Below are 20225 nucleotides of genomic sequence, written 5' to 3'. Positions count from 1 at the left end.
AGGCAATCTCATCGTTATTATGGGGGTTCCTTAGACTGGTAACAGTCTCTTAGACTCTTTTCCTATTAGACAAACCACAAGCTCTTTGAAAAGGCTATTTGTGTGACCCGAATAAAATTAAAACACGGTTAATTTATTTAATGAAAACACAGTGGTTACAGAGCATTTAACCTATTAACAGGTTAGGATTAGGGGCTTTTTTTTTTTTTTTTAAGGTTTTGTTTTTTAGGTTTTTGTAAACTGAGTAGAGGGAAGAGTGCCACAGATCTAAAATGCTTTCTATTATCTGTTAGGTTTCTGTTTTACAGCTTTCTTTTCCTTTCTGTGAGCACTACTAGAATTTACTTGCAGAACATTCTTAGGATATTTATGACCTTAATTTAGTCTTTGGGGATTCAATAAACAAGAAAAACCTGTTTGTCTTCAAGCTTAAAACTTAGTAGGTGGTCTCTTAACTTCAGTGAAGTTTTTCTTATCCCCACAGTGTTTGGACGATGCCGCTGTCTTGCCTTCAGGTCAGCCTGAGCTAGGTTAAAGAGACTAGGAAATAGGCCTTGAGGAGGATCCAGCTATATGTGAAGAAATCAGTACTAGTTAAATAAATTAACTTTGACTTAGGTGGATACCGTGCATCTGGTTAGATGATAAATTAGATATTTCACTCTAAATGAAACCTGGCAGACTCTTAGCTTTCACTTTGCAAAACTAAAAGCAGTAGAAGCATATGGATCGCCAAGATTTCCTGCAGCTCCTTTTCCCATCGTGTTACCACCGCATTCAAACTAAAACATTTGGGCACTTTTATATATCTACCCTTATGTCTTCAGCCTAAAGTGAGAGAGAAAACCCAAGATTTTGTTATGTTTTCTTCCCTTGAATTAATGTTTTAAGATTTCTTTTTGTTCTCTTGTCTGCCTCTTTGTCTTCAGGCTCATTAAGTTCTGATGGTACTTTTTTAAAGGGAGACTTACCTTCCCTGAAGATTTAAAAAAAAACAAAAAGCCCTCTGACTTGTAGTGGATTCAGGAAATTTTTGAGAGCTTACTCTGTGCCCACTCCTGTTGTAGGTATAGAGTTACAGCAGTAACCCAGATCACATCCCTGCTGTTGTGCAGTTTACAATTTAGAAGGCAAGACAGAACCGAGAAAATAATTTTTTAATATCCTAGGGGATGGAGACAGGTGGGATGACAACAAGAAAGCAGTGTAGAGGGCAGAGAATGGTGTCCTACTGTTCTGAATAGAGAGGTCAGGGGAGGCCCCTCTGAAGAGGTGCCCTTGAGCAGGGGCCTGAATGACGGCCAGGAGTCCCGTCAGCACCTGGCGTTTTTCTAACGTAGTGGCTCCCTAGAAACAGCCGAAATAAGGTCTAGGAGAGCAACTGGTGAAGAGGAAGCAGGTCTCTTGTGAAATTCAGCACACCTAGGGGTGCATGAGGAAAGTGGAGACAGGGACACTGGACTGGAGGATACAGTTAGAAGATACATCTCTTACCTCATACTCATTTTGGGTAATACCTTAGCAGGAATTATGTAACATCCTTTTTTAGAAAAGGATGTGACCAAAGAAGTCTTCTCTTTCTAGGATATTTGGAGAGAAGGAAACCAAAGTGAAAGGAAAGAAGTATATCCATTCAACAAATGCTTAGAGCTCTAGGTACCAAGCTAGATGTGGAGTCCCCTGCTCTGAGACCCTCAGTCTGCTGAACTGAGACAGGGAGCAAGGAGAAGGCCAAAGACAAATTGAGCTTGCTTTGCAATTTTGCCTAGGGCTGGTTCATCCAAAATTATCCCTATATGGTAATCTTGTCTCTATGCTTCAGTTTCCTTATTTATAAAATGATGATCTCATAGGGTTATTGTGAAGATTCAATTAATACAACACCCAGAAAAGTGCCTGATTCATAGTAAACACTCCATGGATTTTAGAGAAGAATAGGATAGTGGTGGCTGGTGCGTAGGCTAGTGAGGTATTTGGGGAGATTTTAGAGATTGGGCATGCTAGTCGTGTATATGATGATTGTCCTTAGCAGTAGATCTGTCATGAATTTATATGTTTCCCTCATTTCCAAGATTTCTGCTTATTTGGGATTGATGTCATCTGAGAGCATGCATGTGAGAGTGGAAATTTTGGTCTGCTTTTTAAGAATCTTTGGGCCTATTCTGAACAATGAGTTTTGAAGTCAACCTCCCTTGGTCTAGAATAGACTTTTGGATGTCCACTGTCAGTGGAGAACCTCACAGTTCTACTTGACCCTCAGGATACACTACATATTAGAGAAGGGAATGCTGTTGTCCTCAGGGAGCTGGTGTGGGGTTTTAATTATTCCTGGCATAAAAATTTGGTTTTTTTGTGCTTAGTAGTTTGAAGGAATGAATCAAGAGAACAAAACTGAGAAAATATGAATGAATTTGCCACCTACATATTGTCTATTCACTTTTTATCTATTCGATCTTTTATGATATAAATTTTTTTCTTAGAAAAGTAAAACAAGTTCTTTGTAGAAAAATTTGAAATTATTTTTAAGAACAGGGAAAATGATCTTTATGACAGTTTTTGAGTGCACATACCTACAATGCATGTTGGAGGGAAATGACTTAGTATTTTTTAAAAATTATATTGATGGGGCGCCTGGGTGGCTCAGTGGGTTAAGCCCCTGCCTTCAGCTCAGGTCATGATCCCAGGGTCCTGGGATGGAGTCCCACATCGGACTCTCTGCTCAGCAGGGTGCCTGCATCCGTCTCTCTCTCTCTGTCTGCCTCTCTGCCTACTTGTGATAGATCGATCTCTCTCTCTCTGTCAAATAAATAAATAAAATCTTAAAAAAAAATTATATTGATGTATAATACCCCTTCAGAAAAGGGCCTGTAAATGTATAGGTTGATATATTTTTGATACACCCGACTAATCCAGCATTTCAGAAGCTCCCTTTATGCTCCCTTCCATCATGGCCAGGAGTGGTAACCACTGTTCTGATCTTAAATGGCAGAGATTTGCTTGTTAATACTTCATATCAATGGAACCACATAGTATGTACATAGTTCTTATAGTCTCCTGATCTTAATATGGTAAATAACAATAAAACATAATTCTGCAACATAATTTCAATGGCTGCATATAGATACACCTTAATTTAACTAATCCCTTATTTCTGCATTTCTGGATTTTGTAGTTGTTCACTATTAATAAATGACACTGTGATGAGTAGAGATCTTTTAGTACATCACTGATTATTTCTTTAGAATAAGTTCTTAGATGTGGAATGCTGGATAGAACTTACATAGTTCTGGAAAGTCCAGGTGGCTCAGTAGGTTAAGTGTCCGACTCTTGATCTCAGCTGGTCTTGATCTCAGGATCATGAGTTCAAGCCCCGTGTTGGGCTCCACTCTGGACATGAAGCCTACTTTAAAAAAAAAAAAAAATTATCTGAGGTATTTGATGTGTATTGGCAAATTGTCCCACAGAAGACTACCAAATTCCATTCCAGCAGCAACATAGGAGAGGAGCCATTTCCTTGAAAAAACTCTAAATAACATTTCTTTCCAATACCAATGGTTGGGGTATTATTTAAGAAGGTATTTGTCATTTTGAACATAGCAGGAGCCTGGTTAGATGGTATCCATCTAATTCAAACTTGATTCCTAGTGAAATGGACTGTTTTTTCGTTGGTTGGTTGGCTATTTGCATTTTATGTGTGAATTATCTTTGCGTCTTTTTTTTTTAAGATTTTATTTATTTGACAGACAGAGATCACAAGTAGACAAAGAGGCAGGCAGAGACAGAGAAGGAAGCAGGCTCCCTGCTGAGCAGAGAGCCCTATGCGGGGCTCAATCACAGGACCCTGGGATCGTGACCTGAGCTGAAGGCAGAGGCTTTAACCCACTGAGCCACCCAGGCGCCCCTTTGTGTCTTTTTATGACATGTTTACTTCTTAACTGTTCATTTCTTTTTTTCCTGTCTCCAGACACCAGAATCAAAGTAGGTCCCCTGTACTAGCAAGTAGCATAAGGTCAGGGGCAGTAGGAACGTGGGCATTCTTGCACAACTGTTTATTGAGCACCTGCTGGGGGGTTCATACCATGTAATACAGTACTCCCAAGTCTGGTGGACTGATTTACGTTGCTGGTACGTGGTAGAAGACCTGTTTTTTTGTTTGTTTGTTTTTTGTTTTTTAAAGATTTTATTTATTTATTTATTTGACAGGCAGAGATCACAAGTAGGCAGAGAGGCAGGCAGAGAGAGAGAGGAGGAAGCAGGCTCCCTGCTGAGCAGAGAGCCCAATGCAGGGCTCAATCCCAGGACCCTGGGATCATGACCTGAGCCGAAGGCAGAGGCTTTAACCCACTGAGCCACCCAGGCGCCCCGAAGACCTGTTTTTTAAACTGAGATATAATTGACCTACTTACATGAGTTTCAGGTGTATGACATTGATTTAGTATAAGTACATATTGTAAAAATGAACACAGTCTAGTTAGCTTAGTTATAATTTTTTTCTTGTGATGAGAACTTTTGAGATCTGTCTTAGCAGCTTTCAGATACACATTACAGCATTATTCACTATAGCCCCCGAGTTGTACATGACATCCCCATGACTTCTTTATTTTTAACTGGAAGTCTGTTCTTCTGACCCCCTTCACCATTCTTCCCACACGCCACCCTTCCCCTCTGGCAACCGTCAGTCTGTTTTCTATGAATTTAGTGTTTTGTTTTGTTTAGATTGTACATAAGAGTGAAACTGTACCATATTTGTCTTTCTCTGTCTGGCTGAGTTCACGTAGCATAACACCCTCAAGATCTATCCATGTTGTCAGAAGTGGCAAGTTTTCCTTCTTTTTTTATGGTAAATAATATTGCCTTATATTTATCTGTAACACATTTTCTTTCTGTTCATCTGTCCGTGAACACTTAGGTGGTTCCATGTCTTGGCTATTGTAAATAGCACCGCAATGAACAGGGCATGCATGTATCTTCTCCAGTGTTTTCATTTCCTTTGAATAAATATCCAGAAGTGGAACTGCCGGATCATATGATAGTTCTAGTTTAAATTTTTTGAGGAACCTCCATAGTGTTTATTAGAGGGACTACAGTGATTTATTGTCCCACAAAAAGGATGCAAGCCTTCCTTTTTCTATACTTTCTTACCAACACTTGTATCTTTTTGATACTAGCCATTCTGACAGGTGTAAGGTGATCTCACCTTGTGATTTTGATTTGCATTTCCCTGATGATGAGTGATGTTGACCGCCTTTTAATATGCCTGTTGGCCATATGTATGTTGTCTTAGGAAATGTGTCTGTTCAGATCCGCTGCCTATTTTTTAATTGGATTGCTTGGTTTTTAACTATTGAATTGTAGGAGTTTTTATTTTTTTAATATGTTTTCAGTATTAACCCTTTATCAGTTACATGATTTGCAAATACTCTGTCCCATTTTTGGGTTGTCTTTTCATTTTGTTGATGATTTTCTTGCTGTGCAAAAGAAGCTTTTTAGTTGGATGTAGTGCTGCTCATTTATTTTTGCTTTTGTTGCAAAATCTGCTGCCAAATCCAAAAAATCATCAAAACCAGTGTCAAGGATCTTACTGCCTATGTTTTATTCTAAGAGTTTTATGATGTCAGGTTTTATGTTCAAGTCTTTGATCCATTTTGAGTTGATTTTTGTGTATAGTATAAGGTGGTGGTCGGTTTCATTCTTTCACATATGGCTGAATAGTTTTTCCAGCACCATCTATTGAAGAGACTGTCCTTTTCCCCCATTGTATATTCTTGTCTCCTTTGTCATAGATTAATTGACCATATAATTGTGGGTTTATTTCTGGGCTCTATTCTATCCCATTGCCCTGTATGTCAGTTTTTATGCCAAACCATGCTGTTTTGATTACTATATCCTGTAATATAGTTTGAAACCAGTGAGCATCATGCCTCCAGTGTTTTGCTCCATGTGTTTGCTTATTTCATCTTTTTTCACCTATGACCCCACCTACCTCTCTTCTGGCAACCACCAGTTCTGTGTATTTAAGAGTCTGCTTTTTTGTTTAGTTTCATCATTTGTTTTGTTTCTTAAATTCCATGTATGAGTGGAATCATATGGTATTTGTTGTTCTCTGACTGGGTTTAGCATTATACTTTCTCCATCCATGTTTTTGGAAATGATGAGATTTCATTCTTTTTTATGGTCAAATGATACTCCATTGTGCATATACCCTGTGTTCTTTATCCATTCATCTATCGATGGACACTTGGGGGCTACTTCCATATCTTAGCTACTGTAAATAATGCTGCACGAGACATAGAGGTGCATGTTTCTTTTCAGTCTTGTTGGTTGATTTGCAAATATTGAACCACTCTTGCATCTCTGGAATAAATCCCACCTGATCGTGGTTAATGATTTTTTTAATGTTTTGTTGTATTGTCGGTTGGCTGATACTTTGTTGAGCGTCTTTAAACCTATGTTCATCAGAGTTGTTGGCTTGTAGTTCTTTTTTGTGGTGTCTTTATCTGGTTTTGGTATCAGGCTGATGCTGGCCTTGTGGAATAAATTTGGAAGATTTCTTTTCTCTGTTATTTTTTGGAATAGTTTGGGAAGAATAGATACTAACTCTTCTTTGAATGTCTGGGAGAATTACCTATGAAGCCATCTGGTCCTGGACTTTAGTTGGCTTTTTGATTACAGATTCAGTTTCATTGCTGGTAACCGGTCTTCAAATTTTCTTTTTCTTCCTAATTCAGCTTTGAAAGTTTGTGCTACTGTGAAATTACCCATTTCATCTAGGTTGTCCTGTTTATTGGCAAATGATTTCTTATAATCCTTGTATTTCTGTGGTGTTGGTTGTTATTTCTTATCCTTCATTTCTGGTGATATTTATCTGAGTCCCCTCCCTCCCTCTCTCTCTTTCTGTTTTTTTTATGAGTCTGGCTAAGATTTATCAATTTTGTTGATGTTTTCAAAGAATCAGTTCCTAGTTTCATTGATCCATTCTATTGTTTTCTTAGTCTCTATATCATTTGTTTCTGCCCTCATCTTTGCTAGTGCCTTCTTTCTGTTGGCTTTGGGTTTTGTTCTTCCTCTAGCTTCGTTAGGTATAAGGTTAGATTATTTGAGATTCTTCTTGTTTCCTGAGGTAGGCCTGTATTGCTATAATCATCCCTCTTAGATGAGGATAGAAGAGCTAATGCTGCGCAATGCCCTCCTGTTTGTTCTTTCCTGAGATTGCTGTGGCTATTTAAGGTCTTTTGTGGTTTCATACAAATGTTAGGGTTGTTTGCTGTATTCCTGTGAAAAATGCCACTAGAATTTTGATAGGCATTGCATTGAATCTGTAGATTGCTTTGGGTAGTATGGACATTTAAAAAATATTCTCACCCATGAGCACCCATTTATTTGTGTCTTCTCCAGTTTTTTTCGTCACTGTCTTACAGCTTCCAGTGTACAGCTCTCTCACCTTGTTGATTAAACTTATTCCTAGGTGTTTTATCCTTTCTGATTCAGTTGTTAATAGGATTGGTTTCTGAATTTTTTTTGATAGTTCATTATTAGTGTATAGAAGTGCCTCTGATTTTTATAGATAGATTTTGTGTCCTGCAGCTTTACTGAATTTGTTTATTACTTCCAGGAGTTTTTTTGGTTGACTCTTTAGGGACCTATTTTTCAGTATATCTGGAAGGAGAAGTTTTTTCAGAGGCCAAAATCTGCCATGCCCTTCTCCTCTGCAAGAAAAGGAGAAATGTGTGTAAACTAAACCACGTCCACAGAAGCAGCATAGACATGGAGTAGAAGCAAAGGAGAGGAATGGCAGTGGAACGAGATCAAAAAGTAGTTTGCAGCCGTAAGCTGTGGGATTTTCACAAGCCACATGGTCATCTTTATCTTTATTATTTATTTATTAAGTTTGAGAAAAATCTTGTTTGGCAGTGAGAAGAAGAAACCGGGGATAAACCATTAGGATAGCCTTGGGATTTTTTTTTTCATGTTTTAAGTTTTTATTATGAATATTTTTAAACATACCAAAAGTAGAAGATTAGAACAAATATTATAAATATTATGTACACACCGTACACCTTCAACTCACATTTTTCATACACACTCCTACCCACTTCTTCCCACTGGATTATTTAGAGGCAAATAACAGAGAAATTATTATTTTCATAAATATCTTAGTATAGTGTCTCTATCAGTAGACATTAAAAAACCATAACTACAAAACCATCATCACAATTAGAAAAATTAATGATTCTTTCCAATATTTAGTGTTCAGAATTTCCCAATTGTCTTTTTAAATTTTAATTCTAGTGTAGTTAACGTGCAGTGTTGTGTTAGTTTCAGGTATACAATACAGTGTTCAGCCCTTCCACAGATCTCTCAGTGCTCATCATTAGGACACCCCTGTCATGGTCCAGTGAAAGATAAGAGTCTGACTTGAAGCAGGGGGTAGAATTAATGACGAGAAAGGGACTGATTTGAGACATTGTTCATGAAGACTTTGTCAATCAAGAACAAGCTAAATTATGTTTCATGTAATCCATTTCTCAAAGGCTTATTTTGATTATCTACCAAAAATGAAGCAGTGATAATTTGGCATTTAACAGATTGTTTTAGTTATTTTATGATTTTTCTTTTGTGCATCAGCCTTGTTTTGTGCTGATGTCAGGTAAATGAGGCATTTAGATTAAATGTCTCTTTGCTCTTCTACAGTTTTTAATAATTCCAGAAGACATTTTGTAATGGATGAAATAGACTATCTGAAGACTTTTTGGTATCGGGGTTTTTTGTTTGGTTGGTTTTTTTGTTTTGGGGGTGTTTTTTTTTAGAAAGCTGAGACACAGGGATTTAAATAGCTTATTATGGGTATCATGAAGCACGTTGGCTTTGGAATCAGTGTCAGATATGTCTGGTTACTACATTTGCCTCATTACTGTTGTTAAAAGTACTTACTATTTCTCTGTGAAAGAGTAGGGGGTGAGATGGGATATCATTGCCAATTTTACATAAGCACTTAACTTATCCTCCAAATTGAGACTCATTTAGGGTTAGTTCCAGCAGTAGGTACAGCTTCCATCTTATAGTTCTGTGTACCTCAGAAAATATGTTCCTGAAGTGTTTATTTCATTCATATAAATGTTTAATTTCCATGAAATTAAAAAAAAAGTAATGTGCTAGCCAGCATTTCCAGTGATCTGCTTATCACTGATTTGCCTCCAAGACTCTGTTAGGAATAAACATGACTCTGTTAGGAATAAAAGATCGTAATTTAGTCTCAGAGGAGCTACACGGAGCTGTGTTGCTAATTAGAAGGTGATGGAGAATGGAGGTCAGTTGCTGTGGATTAAATCTTAGCCTCGCGCCTTACTAATTGTTTGCCTTAGGGGAATTTACTGAATTCTCTGTGCCTCTGGCCTTGTTTGTTTCGTAAGGAGCCTGACCCCACCTACTTCTCGGTGTTGTGAGCATTAAGTGATACTCTACATGCAAAGTGTTCAACTGATACTCTATGTGTAGTACTTTTTAGGTGTACAATGAATATGGTCTATTATAAGCAAGGTTAGTCAAGGAAAATTTGTATTTACATTAAAGACAAGTTCCTGCCTGGGGCATCTGGGTAGCACAGTTGGTTAGGTGGCCAGCTTTTGGTTTTCAGCTCAGGTCAGGATCTCACAGCACTGGGATCAAGTCCCAACTCAGCCGGGAGTCTGCTTGGGACTCTCTCTTCCTCTCCCAACCCCTCCCATTTGTTCCCACTTTTTCTCTCTCTCTCAAATACATAAATCTTAAAAAAAAAAAAAAAGACAAATTCCTGCCTTTAAAGAATTCATTTTAGTACAGGATTCCTGGTAAGCTAATATAACAAGTATCTGTACTTCATTTAGATTGGTTTGTTTGTTTGTTTGTTTGTTTGTTTGGGGGGGTTTCTTTTGTTTTTAGAAATGTGTCTTTTGTGGAAAATAAGGTATCTACACAAAAATTCCTATATTTTTAGATGAATTATAATGTAATATCCTTCAGGTATCCTATTAGAAGGGACTGTCTCGCAGATTTTCTTATTATTTTAATTGGTCCTTTGAAAAAATACCATCATGTTTTTGTTGTCTTTTGACTGAATGCTTGGATCCTCTGGCATATAAAAGGATTGCATGTAATGTAGACAAGCTCTCTGGCCTTCGATTATTTAATTTTGGAAACATTTTGGATCAGTTCCCGTCATTGGAGAAAGAGATGAAACGGCCCCTCATCAGAGCTATGTATAAGCTTGTAGCTCTCCAGCTTTGAAACTGGCGATAAAAAACAAAATATCTTCCCGTTCTGTCCACTAAGGACAGTTCTTTTTCTTAAATGTAATCCTGCCCATTAGACCTTACAGCAGTAAAAAATGAACCATTCGCATGACTTGTCACTTGATTTTTTTGTTGCTTCCCTGGAAATGTTGCCTCCCTCGTTCATTCCTTGGAATATTATATTAAGTGATACAGGGTTTGCTGGCTGTGGAATTTATTGGTGTTGCTCAGGGTTCTGGTACTTTTCAGCATAGTAGTCTTTCAGCTTTATTTCCCAAACTTAATAATTTTTTTTGAGAGAGAGAGCAAGAGCTGTAGTGGGGGGGCTACAGAGGGAGAAGGAGAGAGAGAATCCCAGGCAGGCTCCATGCCCAGCACAGAGCCCAACATGGGCTTGATCTCAGGACCCTGAGATCATGACCTGAGCTAAAATCAAGAGTCGACTCCTCAAGCAACAGAGCCACCCAGGCGCCCCCTATAATGTTAACGTAGGCCTTCACTTTTGAAAGCACGGATTTGCGTGGTGGTTATCGTTTGCAGATGGTTGCCAGTGAGTGCCTGTGCCTACTGTTTTGGTACCAAACCAAGACCTTTATATATATCATCTCATTTAATTTTTACAATAACTCTATGAGAAGTGTTACTACACCCATTTGTAGTCTAGGAAACTGAGGCTCAAGAAGGTAAATAACTTTTCAGGGTGGCTGCCTGGCTCAGTCAGTAGAACATGAGACTCTTGATCTCAGGGTGGGGAGTTCAAGCCCCATGTGGCGGATTGAGATTACTTAGAAGGTTTGTTTTTTTTTTAATTTTTAAATTTTTATTTTTTATTCATTTATTTGACAGAGAGAGATTGAGAGAGAGCCATCACAAGTAGGCAGAGAGGCGGGGGGGGGGGGGGGGCGGGGGAAGCGGGCTCCCTGCTTAGCAGAGAGCCCGATGGGGCTCCCTCCTAAGGGGCTCGATCCCAGGATCCTGAGATCATGACCTGAGCTGAAGGCAGAGGCTTTAATCCACTGAGCCACCCAGGCGCTCCTAGAAGTTTTTTGTTTTGTTTTGTTTTGTTTTGTTTTTAATCTTTAATTAAAAAGAGAAGTTAAATAACTGTTACTGGACATAAAAAGAACCAGGATTCTGCTCGCGGCCTAACGGACTCATACTGCCTACTGTTGTGTGGTTTATGCCACTCTGCCTTTCCAAACTCATTCTCACCGTAAACATCTTAATAGTTTTGAAGTTTTAGGTACTTATGGAAGCATAAATATATACATACGTAGGGAAGACAAAAAGACTGTATGCCAAAAAGTCATGGTTATCTGGATGGTACGTGTGATTTTTTAAATATTTTTTCTTTGTATTTCTTTGTATATTCTATACACATGAACATGTATTACTTTATAATAAACATTTTTATGTCACATATGAACAGTAATTGAGATATGACATTTCTAATTTATTGTTGCTTATTTCTAGATCAATTGGCCTCATTTCCTCAGTGGAAGTCTAGTCACTATGATGTGGTAGTTGGTGTGTTGTCTGCTCGCAATAACCACGAACTTCGAAATGTGATAAGAAGCACCTGGCTGAAGCATTTAATACAACATCCATCATTAAGTCAACGGTAGGTTTTCTGAGTTGGCACTTGCCTGATTAACTGAGTAAATGTTCTGGAAAACCTCTCCTGAGACCGTCAGAAATGTCAATTTAGGCATGTGGCCACTCTTCTTGGGAGAAATGGCTATTTTATTTTGCTTTCCCTTCACATAGAGTCACAAAGTTCTTAACGGAAAGATAGTTAGGGGAGAATATATTCATTGGTTAACATACTAGCATTTATAGATACCTGGTTTGTTTTGTTTTTAGAATAGTAGTTCCTTTTTTTTAAGAGAGCAAGAGTGAGCAGGGAGAGGGGCAGAAGGAGAGGGAGAAAGAATCAGAAAGAACCTTAAGCGGTTTCCATGCCCAGCACAGAGCCCAGTGCAGGGCTGGATGTCACCACCCTGAGGTCATAACCCGAGCTGAAATCGAGAGTTGGACACTTAACCACTCAGGTGCCCCTAGAATAGTAATTCTTAGAAGGTTCTATTCCAGGGGCGCCTGGGTGGCTCAGTGGGTTAAAGCCTCTGCCTTTGGCTCAGGTCATGATCTCAGGGTCCTGGGATCAAGCCCCACATCAGGCTCTCTGCTCAGCAGGGAGTCTGCTTCTCCCCCCACCCTGCCTGCCTCTCTGACTACTTGTGATCTCTCTCTCTCTCTAATAAATAAAATAAAATATAAATTTTAAAAAAAAGTTCTATTCCAAAATAGGTCTCTGGTTAGACATGTTTGTGTCTAAATATGCTTTTTACCAACTTCACAGAGACACACTGAATTTTTCCTGTTCTGTAGTGTTTTTTTAATTGTGTGCTCTGCAGTGTGTAGCTCTTTTTCCTGCCTGCCCTTCCACGGCTGAGCTTTGGTAACACATCTCATGTTGATATTAGATGGCTCAGTTATTGGTTAGGAGCCCAAGACCTTAGCAGTGAGACCAGGCTCTGAAGATGACATCGTGAGGGGCTAGTGGAACAGAAGCATGGGAGACTGAACTTTTAGTTCTGCGGAGACACTCAGATGATGGGCGGTTCTCCGTGGCCCTCTTAGGATTGCATTACACTGGCACATTTGGGACTGATTAGCTACACAGTTGCAGCATTTTCTTGTCATCAGTTGTGAACATTTATAGATTTCCTATCTTATTCATAGCGGCTTTCATTCCTTTTCAAGACAGATTTCCTTGGTTCATGATCTCAATGATAATAGTACCGATAAACCAGCAAATGAAAGGCCTTGGACTCCTCACTGCTGTCAGAACCTCGTCCAAAACCTGCACTTCCTTCTTTTTCTGTCCCAGAGAATAATGAACCCTCTCTACCTGTTGCTCAGAAAACCCCGGTGACTATGTTATAAATGAGGGAGTGAGTCCCCCTTATGGGTCTTTAGGATCCGTCCAGCATGGTCACAGAAGGTACACGGGGAGAGGCCTAAGAGATTAGATCTAGTCCACTCCCAAGTCCTAGAGAAGGAGGCCCAGTGCGCCACACAGGGGGCGGCCACACAGGAGGAGCGTCCAGGGAGCAGGCTCAACCAAGCAGGTGGCGAGTCCACAGTGGGGCCTCATGGGTACATGCCTTTACGGGGGCCACAGGGGCCTATACAAGCAGAAGGAGGGAGAGGATTTCACTGTTGTGTTCGAATGTCACTAGGTGAGTGAGGGAGGGCCAGAGGGGGGTCTTATGGCAGGGACCAGCTTTATCACTCCAGTGTTTCAGGTCACCTGGGGAGGATGTTCATAACCTCTTTGTGAGGATGTTGAGGCTCCAGGAAAATAGGAAATTTTAAAAATTTGTACTACATTGTTATCTTGATTTCTTCTTTCTCTCACATGCCACATCCAACCCATCAGCATGTTTTCTTGGTGCTACCTTTCTATATTATCCAGAATCCAACCCCTCGCCACGTCTACCACTACCATCAGAACCACCACCCTCTCCCCATCAGGCCACATTACCTCTCACCTGGATTCTTGTGGCTGCCTCTATATGGATTTCCTTCTTCTACCTTTGTTCCCCTGTATTTTATTTTCTGTGCAGCAGCCAGTGTGCTTCTTTTAAAATTCATCAAATTACGTCTATTTTCTGTTCATACCCCTCCATTGGCTTCTCTTTTGCTCTGAGTGAAATACCAAGTACTCACTGTGGTCTTTGACCTTATCTACATCTACTTCCCCTACACTGGTTAACATTACTGTGCTTCCATCATACACTAAGTGTGCTTCTGCCTTGGGGCCTTTGCACTTACTGTCTCCCTGTCTTTACCACTCTTCCACTGGACAATCCTCGTGGTTCACAGTCTCACATTTTTCAGCTCTCTGTTTAGAATTCACCTTAGCAGGAGGCAGCTCTTTATTAAAAAGCATCTAAGCCCTTTTCCCTCTCCATCCTCCCTTACTTGACTTCATTTTTCTTTATAATACTTATTATCAACTAGCATTTTTATTATATTTAGCTTTGTGTTTTAAATTGTCTTTCCCCATGAGAATATAGTTTCGTGAGTGTAGGGACTTTAACTTTTTTTTTTTTAAGATTTTATTTTCCGAGAGAGAGAAAGAACACAAGTGAGCAGGGGGAGGGTTTGAGGGAGAGGGAGCCAAGGAGAAAGGATCTTCAGCAGGCTCAACGCACTGGATGTGGAGCCCGACATTGGGCTCAATCCCACAAATCCTGACCTGAGCCAAAACCAAGAGTTGGGTGTTCAACCAACTCAACCACCCAGGCACCCGGGGAATGTCGCTTATTTCACTGATGTATTCCTAGTACTTGGAACCTAACTTGGCACAGAGTAAGACACTCAACAACTCTTGAGGGAATGACTCAGACTAAATGTAGTGAGGAAAATTAACATTCAGATAGTCACGAGTCATTTATTTGCCATCATAGCATTACTGCTTTAAATTTAGTAAGCTTGGTGATTTGTTCTATAAAAATGATGGGATACTTATATAAAAATAGATACTAGCCAAAAACTTCTTAGGGCAGAGTAATTTTGTGAGTCTAGTAAGAATATTTAAGATGGCTTTTAAAAAACTAATTTGTTAAATATCTGCAATAATTTAGTCAACAAACTTACTCATTTCTGTTTATACTTTTATTCTAAATGCTAGTTGTTTACGAATGGGTATTCTGCCTTAATTGGCCATTAGTAAACGAAAATGTTTGCATTTCTGTGGCTGTGGCTTACCTTCAAATCTTGCATTTCACTGAAGGAGCCAGATTCCACATACACTTCCAGGACATTATTTAATGAAAAGCCTTTGTAATAAAATTAATAAATTGTCAATTTCACAAGTAACTATTGAGTATCTTCTGCATGCACGTAGTTTACTGCATGTGGTAGAATGCAAAGATAGTTGCCATAGAGTCCCAGTCTTTATGGGAGCTTGAAGTTTAATAGAAGGAAATAGATGTAACAGTGTAATAAAATGTTATATGTGCTATCGTATAGATAAATAGAAAACAGCCTGGAGTGTTTGGGAAACTCCAAACAGTTCCATGTAACTGGAACCCTGGGTTGGGGAGGGGAGTTCAGAGGAGGGTGTGGATGAGTGAGATGAAGCGCTCGGGAAGGAAAGTGGGGCCGAGAGACAGGGATTATGAGGTAGAGAGGGAGGCCATCCAGCCCAGGGGCAGGCTGTGGCCAGGCCCTGCAGAACAGCTGTGGGGACAGAGGCATGGATTGCTGAGACCTGGCTAGGCGCTGAGGGGCTGAACTGAAGTGTGACCTTAGAAGAAAAAGAGGTAAATAAACAGCAAGAGGGAGAGGAGAAAAAGGAGTGGAGGATGATTGCTAGCTTTCTAACTTGGAGAATAATCCATCAAGGCAAAAACACTAGATGAAAAGAGCAGGTTTCATGGGAGAGAAGTTCTGTGGTGGGTATGTTGAGTCTGGTACCTGAAGGCGGTAGAGTGCTGGTGAAAGTTTAGCAGCTGGCTCTCGGAAGCATAACAATTATGTGTACGTGTGCATATGTATGTGTTCTAAGTTTTGCTGATATAAATGATGTATGGTGAGTAACTGACAGATTATAGCAGACGCGCTACTCTTTATTATAAATTCCATGTAGCGAGCTGATTCCCATGAATGCTCCCATTGTTCTAGACCTTTGTATCTAACCAATTACATGTCACACCTGACAGGAGTGCAGTTTGGACATAAATATTTTCTTTAAGATAGAGTAAAACTGAAGTGACAACCGAGATATATGTCAGAACTTTACTCTTCATCAGTAAAATCAGTGACTTCTTTGTTGAATCAAAACTTGTAATAAGTTTTGAATAGTGGAAGGATGGTTCCTCAGTTTTTTGTGCTATTCACAATGGGGTGGCTACAGACACATCACTTTTTTCTTTTTATTTTTAAATCAGGTATTAATCATATAGTGTTACATTAGTTTCAGGTGTACAATATAGTAATTCAACAATTCTGTACATTACACAGTGCTTATCAAGATAAATAGACTCTCAATCTACTTCACCTGTTTCTCCCATCCCCTCCACCCACCTCCCCTCTAGCTACCACCAGTTTGTTCTCTGTACTCAAGAGCCTGTGTTTTGGGGGACACTTGGGTGGCTCAGTCAGTTAAGCGTCTACCTTCAGCTCAGGTCATGATCCCGGGCTCTGAAATCGAGTCCTGCATCAGGCTTCCTGCTCAGCGGGGAGCCTGGTTCTCCCTCTGCCTACTGCTCTCCCTACTTGTGCATGCACTCACTCTCTCTTTCACAGTCTGACAAATAAATAAAATCTTTTAAAAATAAAATAAAATTAATTATGAAGAGACTGTTTTTTGGTTTATCTCTTTTTTTCGTTTCTTAAATTTCACATATAAGTGAAATCATGTGGTATTTGTCTTTCTCCGAATTATTTCACTTAGCACAATACTCTGTCTAGATCTGTGTTGCTGCAAATGCCAAGAGTTCATTTTTTATGACTGAGTAATATTCCATTGTATATGTATATACCACATCTTTATCCATTCATCCGTCAAAGAACGATTGGGTTGCTTCATATCTTGGCTACTATAAATAATGTTGCAGTAAATATAGATGCATATATCTTTTCGAATTAGTGTTTTCATTTTCTTTGGGTAAATACCCAATACTGGAATTACTAGATCATATGGTAATTCTGTTTTTTTATTTTAAAGATTTTATTTCTTTATTTGACAGGCAGAGATCACAGGTAGGCAGAGAGGCAGGCAGAGAAAGGAGGAAGCAGGCTCCCCGCCGAGCAGAGAGCCCAGTGCAGGGCTCGATCCCAGGACCCTGGGATCATGACCTGAGCCAAAGGCAGAGGCTTTAACCCACTGAGCCACCCAGGTGCCCTGATAGTTCTATTTTTAATTTTTTGAGGGCCCTCCATACTGTTTTCCACAGTGGTTACAGCAGTTTGCTCTCCCACCAGCAGTGCACAAGGGTTCCCTTTTCTCCACATCCTTACCAATGCTTGTTATTTGTTGTCTTTTTGGTATTAGCCATTCTAACACCTGTGAGGTGGTATCTCATTGTGATTTTGATTTGCATTTCCGTGAGGATGAATCATGTTGAACATGGTTTTATCTGTCTGTTGGTCATCTGTATGTCTTCTTTAGAAAATTGTATTCATGTCTTCTGCCCATTTTTTAATTGGGTTGTTCGGTTTTTTGATGTTAAGTTGTATAAGTTCTTTATGCATTTTGGATATTATCTCCTTATCGGATTTGTCATTTACAAGTATCTTCTCCCATTCCATAGGTTGCTTCTTAGTTTTATTATTTCCTTCACTGTGCAGAGGCTTTTATTTTGATGTAGTCCCAGTAGTTTAATTTTGCTTTTGTTTCTCTTGCCTGAGGAAACATAGCTAGAAAAATGTTTCTACAGCTGTCATCAGAGAAATTGCTGCCTATGTTCTCTTCTAGGAGTTTTATGGATTTAGGTCTCGCAGTTAGGTTTTTAATCCATTTTGAGTTTATTTTTGTTTGTGGTGTAGGAAGTGGTCTCATTTCGTTCTTTTGCAGGAAGCTGTCCAGTTTTCCCAAACCCTTTGTTGAAGAGACTATCTTTTTCCCATTGGATATCCTTGCCTCCATTGTCACTGATTAATTATCATTAATTAATTGCCTCCATTGTCATTGATTAATTGTGGGTTTATCTCTGTACTCTCTATTCTGTTCCACTGATACATGAAGACATGTATTACTTTTTTTTAAGTTTAATCTTCGTTAATTTTTCCTCCAACAATTTACTTTTTTTTCTCCATCCCTTAAAGTCAATGAAACCCTTATTTGTAGTGTTCACTAGTTTCCGTGGTATAAATAAATATTCCCACCATGACCCACTTCAACCAACTAACACAACATCTCTGAACACAGACTGGGGAAAGATATGTAGTAGCATACCATTTTATTTCTACTGCCCAGATATAATAGGTAAATATAACCTCAAGAACATAGGTAGTAGTGAAATAATTAAGAAATGATTAATTTGGGGTGCCTGGGTGGCTCAGTGGGTTGAGCCGCTGCCTTCGGCTCGGGTCATGATCTCAGGGTCCTGGGATCGAGTCCCGCATCTGGCGCTCTGCTCAGCGGGGAGCCTGCTTCCCTCTCTCTCTCTCTCTGCCTGCTTCTCCATCTACTTGTGATTTCTCTCTGTCAAATAAATAAATAAAATCTTTAAAAAAAAAAAAAAGAAATGATTAATTTGAGTATTTTCTTTGTTTTTAAAGCAGTGTGTTTTATTGTAAGTTTATATAATTTAATAAAGTCTGTTCTTAATAACTAGCCCACAGAATTCCTGAAGATTTAGCAGGTGGCTTTCATAAGCTAGTAGGAGCAGGTTCCAGCACACCACTGTCATCTGTGGGCCATCTGGGAAAAAATGTTTAATGGATACATACGGATCTTTTAGGAAATGGGTCCAAACTAGAGATGCTAATTTGGGAATCTTTCCCAAGCTAGTTGAAGTCCAGGGAGAGCAGGCAGAAAGAGTGAGAAGAGACCCAGAGCCAAAGCCCTGCTTTAATATCTACCATAATGGGCAGACTTGGTGAAGAAGAGCCAGTGCAAGTGACTGAGCCAGCCACATAGTTGGGGCGAAAGAGCCTTGTAAGGAAGCTCTTGAAGCATTCTTGATATACAGACTGAAGGGCTGAAAAGTTGTCTGGATTTAGCAGCAAATCAGTGGTTACATTGGTGGTAAACAGCTCAGTATAAGTGGTGGGTATTGAAGCTAAAATTTCTGTTTTATAAAGTGAGTGGGAGATGAAAAACTAGAGCCTACAATTTTAGTTCATTCCTTCGTGGGACTTCACTAAAAAAGGTGGAGACAAGGAAGGGATGGTCGGTAAATAGAAATGAGTATCAAGACTTCATCGTATTTGTAATGTGTAGGGAAGGAGCAACAGGTTACAGGCTCCTACACCTACAAGGTGTAGGAGAGGAGAAGACCTCTTCTTGAATAGGAAGACTAATCTGGTCTGGAGCAATAGAGGAAATAGGAATAGGAATAGGAAATAGGAATACAATAGAGGAAAGTAAATAAAGAAGATTGCAGATACAGATATGTTTTTAGGTTGGACTGTGAGAAACTGACTTTACTGTGGTTTGTTTTTAATTAGTATGAGCATTTGCTGGTAGCCCGGCCAAACATATTCATACTCGCTTTGACATAGTACTACAGTAGAGGGCTTATCCACATGTCACGTGGTGGTTGGCAACTTTCATTTTGCTTGTTCCTGTTTTGCTAGACTAGAAAAATAAAGTTAGAATAAATATTTGGGTCTTTAAGTAAAAGCTTTGAAATGGGCATGGGGAAACGGGCATGCGCAGAGTGCCGATCAGTATCTGATGGTAATGCCAATGCACCTTTCAGTGTGCTTGTGAAGTTCATAATAGGAGCTCATGGCTGCGATGTGCCCGTGGAAGACAGGGAAGATCCTTATTCCTGCAGACTGCTCAACATCACGAATCCGGGTGAGTCATCTTTTTCCACAGCTCTGTGCCTCCGTGTACAAGTTTGATGTTGAGGAAAAGTTGCTAAGCTGGCTAGTCTGGTGGTCCACTTTTAGCAGACTAAGATCGAGCTTTCATCAAAATGTACCTTTCATCCTTTTTGACAGATTGAGTGATTGCTCTAGCTCTCTGTGAAGAGTCTTTTTAGATATAGTTAATTTCAGGATCCAGGAGAGTTTGTTTCTCAGTATGATTCACATGCATCTGGAGATTTCATTGTGCATAGATAATCCTAGAGAACTTGAGTTTTGAACTTTGAGACACCTGCTGATTTCACCATCTTGTCAATTTATAGTAACCTTGATACAAATATTATGAGTCAACTTTCCCTTAGGATTATTGCCTATAACCTCCTGCAAAAGAAACAAATAGTAAAA

At 39.5% G+C, this 20225-nt stretch overlaps 1 protein-coding gene and 1 long non-coding RNA gene across 3 annotated transcripts in view; one reads left to right on the top strand and one right to left on the bottom strand.

The window, feature by feature from the left end:
• The window catches only part of B3GALNT2 (beta-1,3-N-acetylgalactosaminyltransferase 2), a 57696-nt gene that overhangs the window by 1376 nt on the left and 36095 nt on the right, over nt 1-20225 (top strand). For both annotated transcript variants that reach the window (XM_032312150.1, XM_032312149.1), the window contains exons 2-3: nt 11742-11889; nt 19709-19809. In XM_032312150.1, coding sequence (XP_032168041.1) covers nt 11742-11889; nt 19709-19809 — 249 coding nt within the window. The remainder of the gene's footprint in view (nt 1-11741; nt 11890-19708; nt 19810-20225) is intronic.
• Nucleotides 270-6501, bottom strand: LOC116572800. Its single transcript, XR_004278527.1, has 3 exons — nt 6447-6501; nt 6345-6352; nt 270-279 (listed from the first exon to the last, which is right to left on the bottom strand). It is a non-coding gene; the product is annotated as an uncharacterized LOC116572800 (long non-coding RNA).

Source organism: Mustela erminea, chromosome 14, assembly GCF_009829155.1.
Source record: "Mustela erminea isolate mMusErm1 chromosome 14, mMusErm1.Pri, whole genome shotgun sequence".
Lineage (NCBI taxonomy): Eukaryota > Metazoa > Chordata > Mammalia > Carnivora > Mustelidae > Mustela > Mustela erminea.
This window is presented reverse-complemented; position numbering and strand designations above follow the sequence as displayed.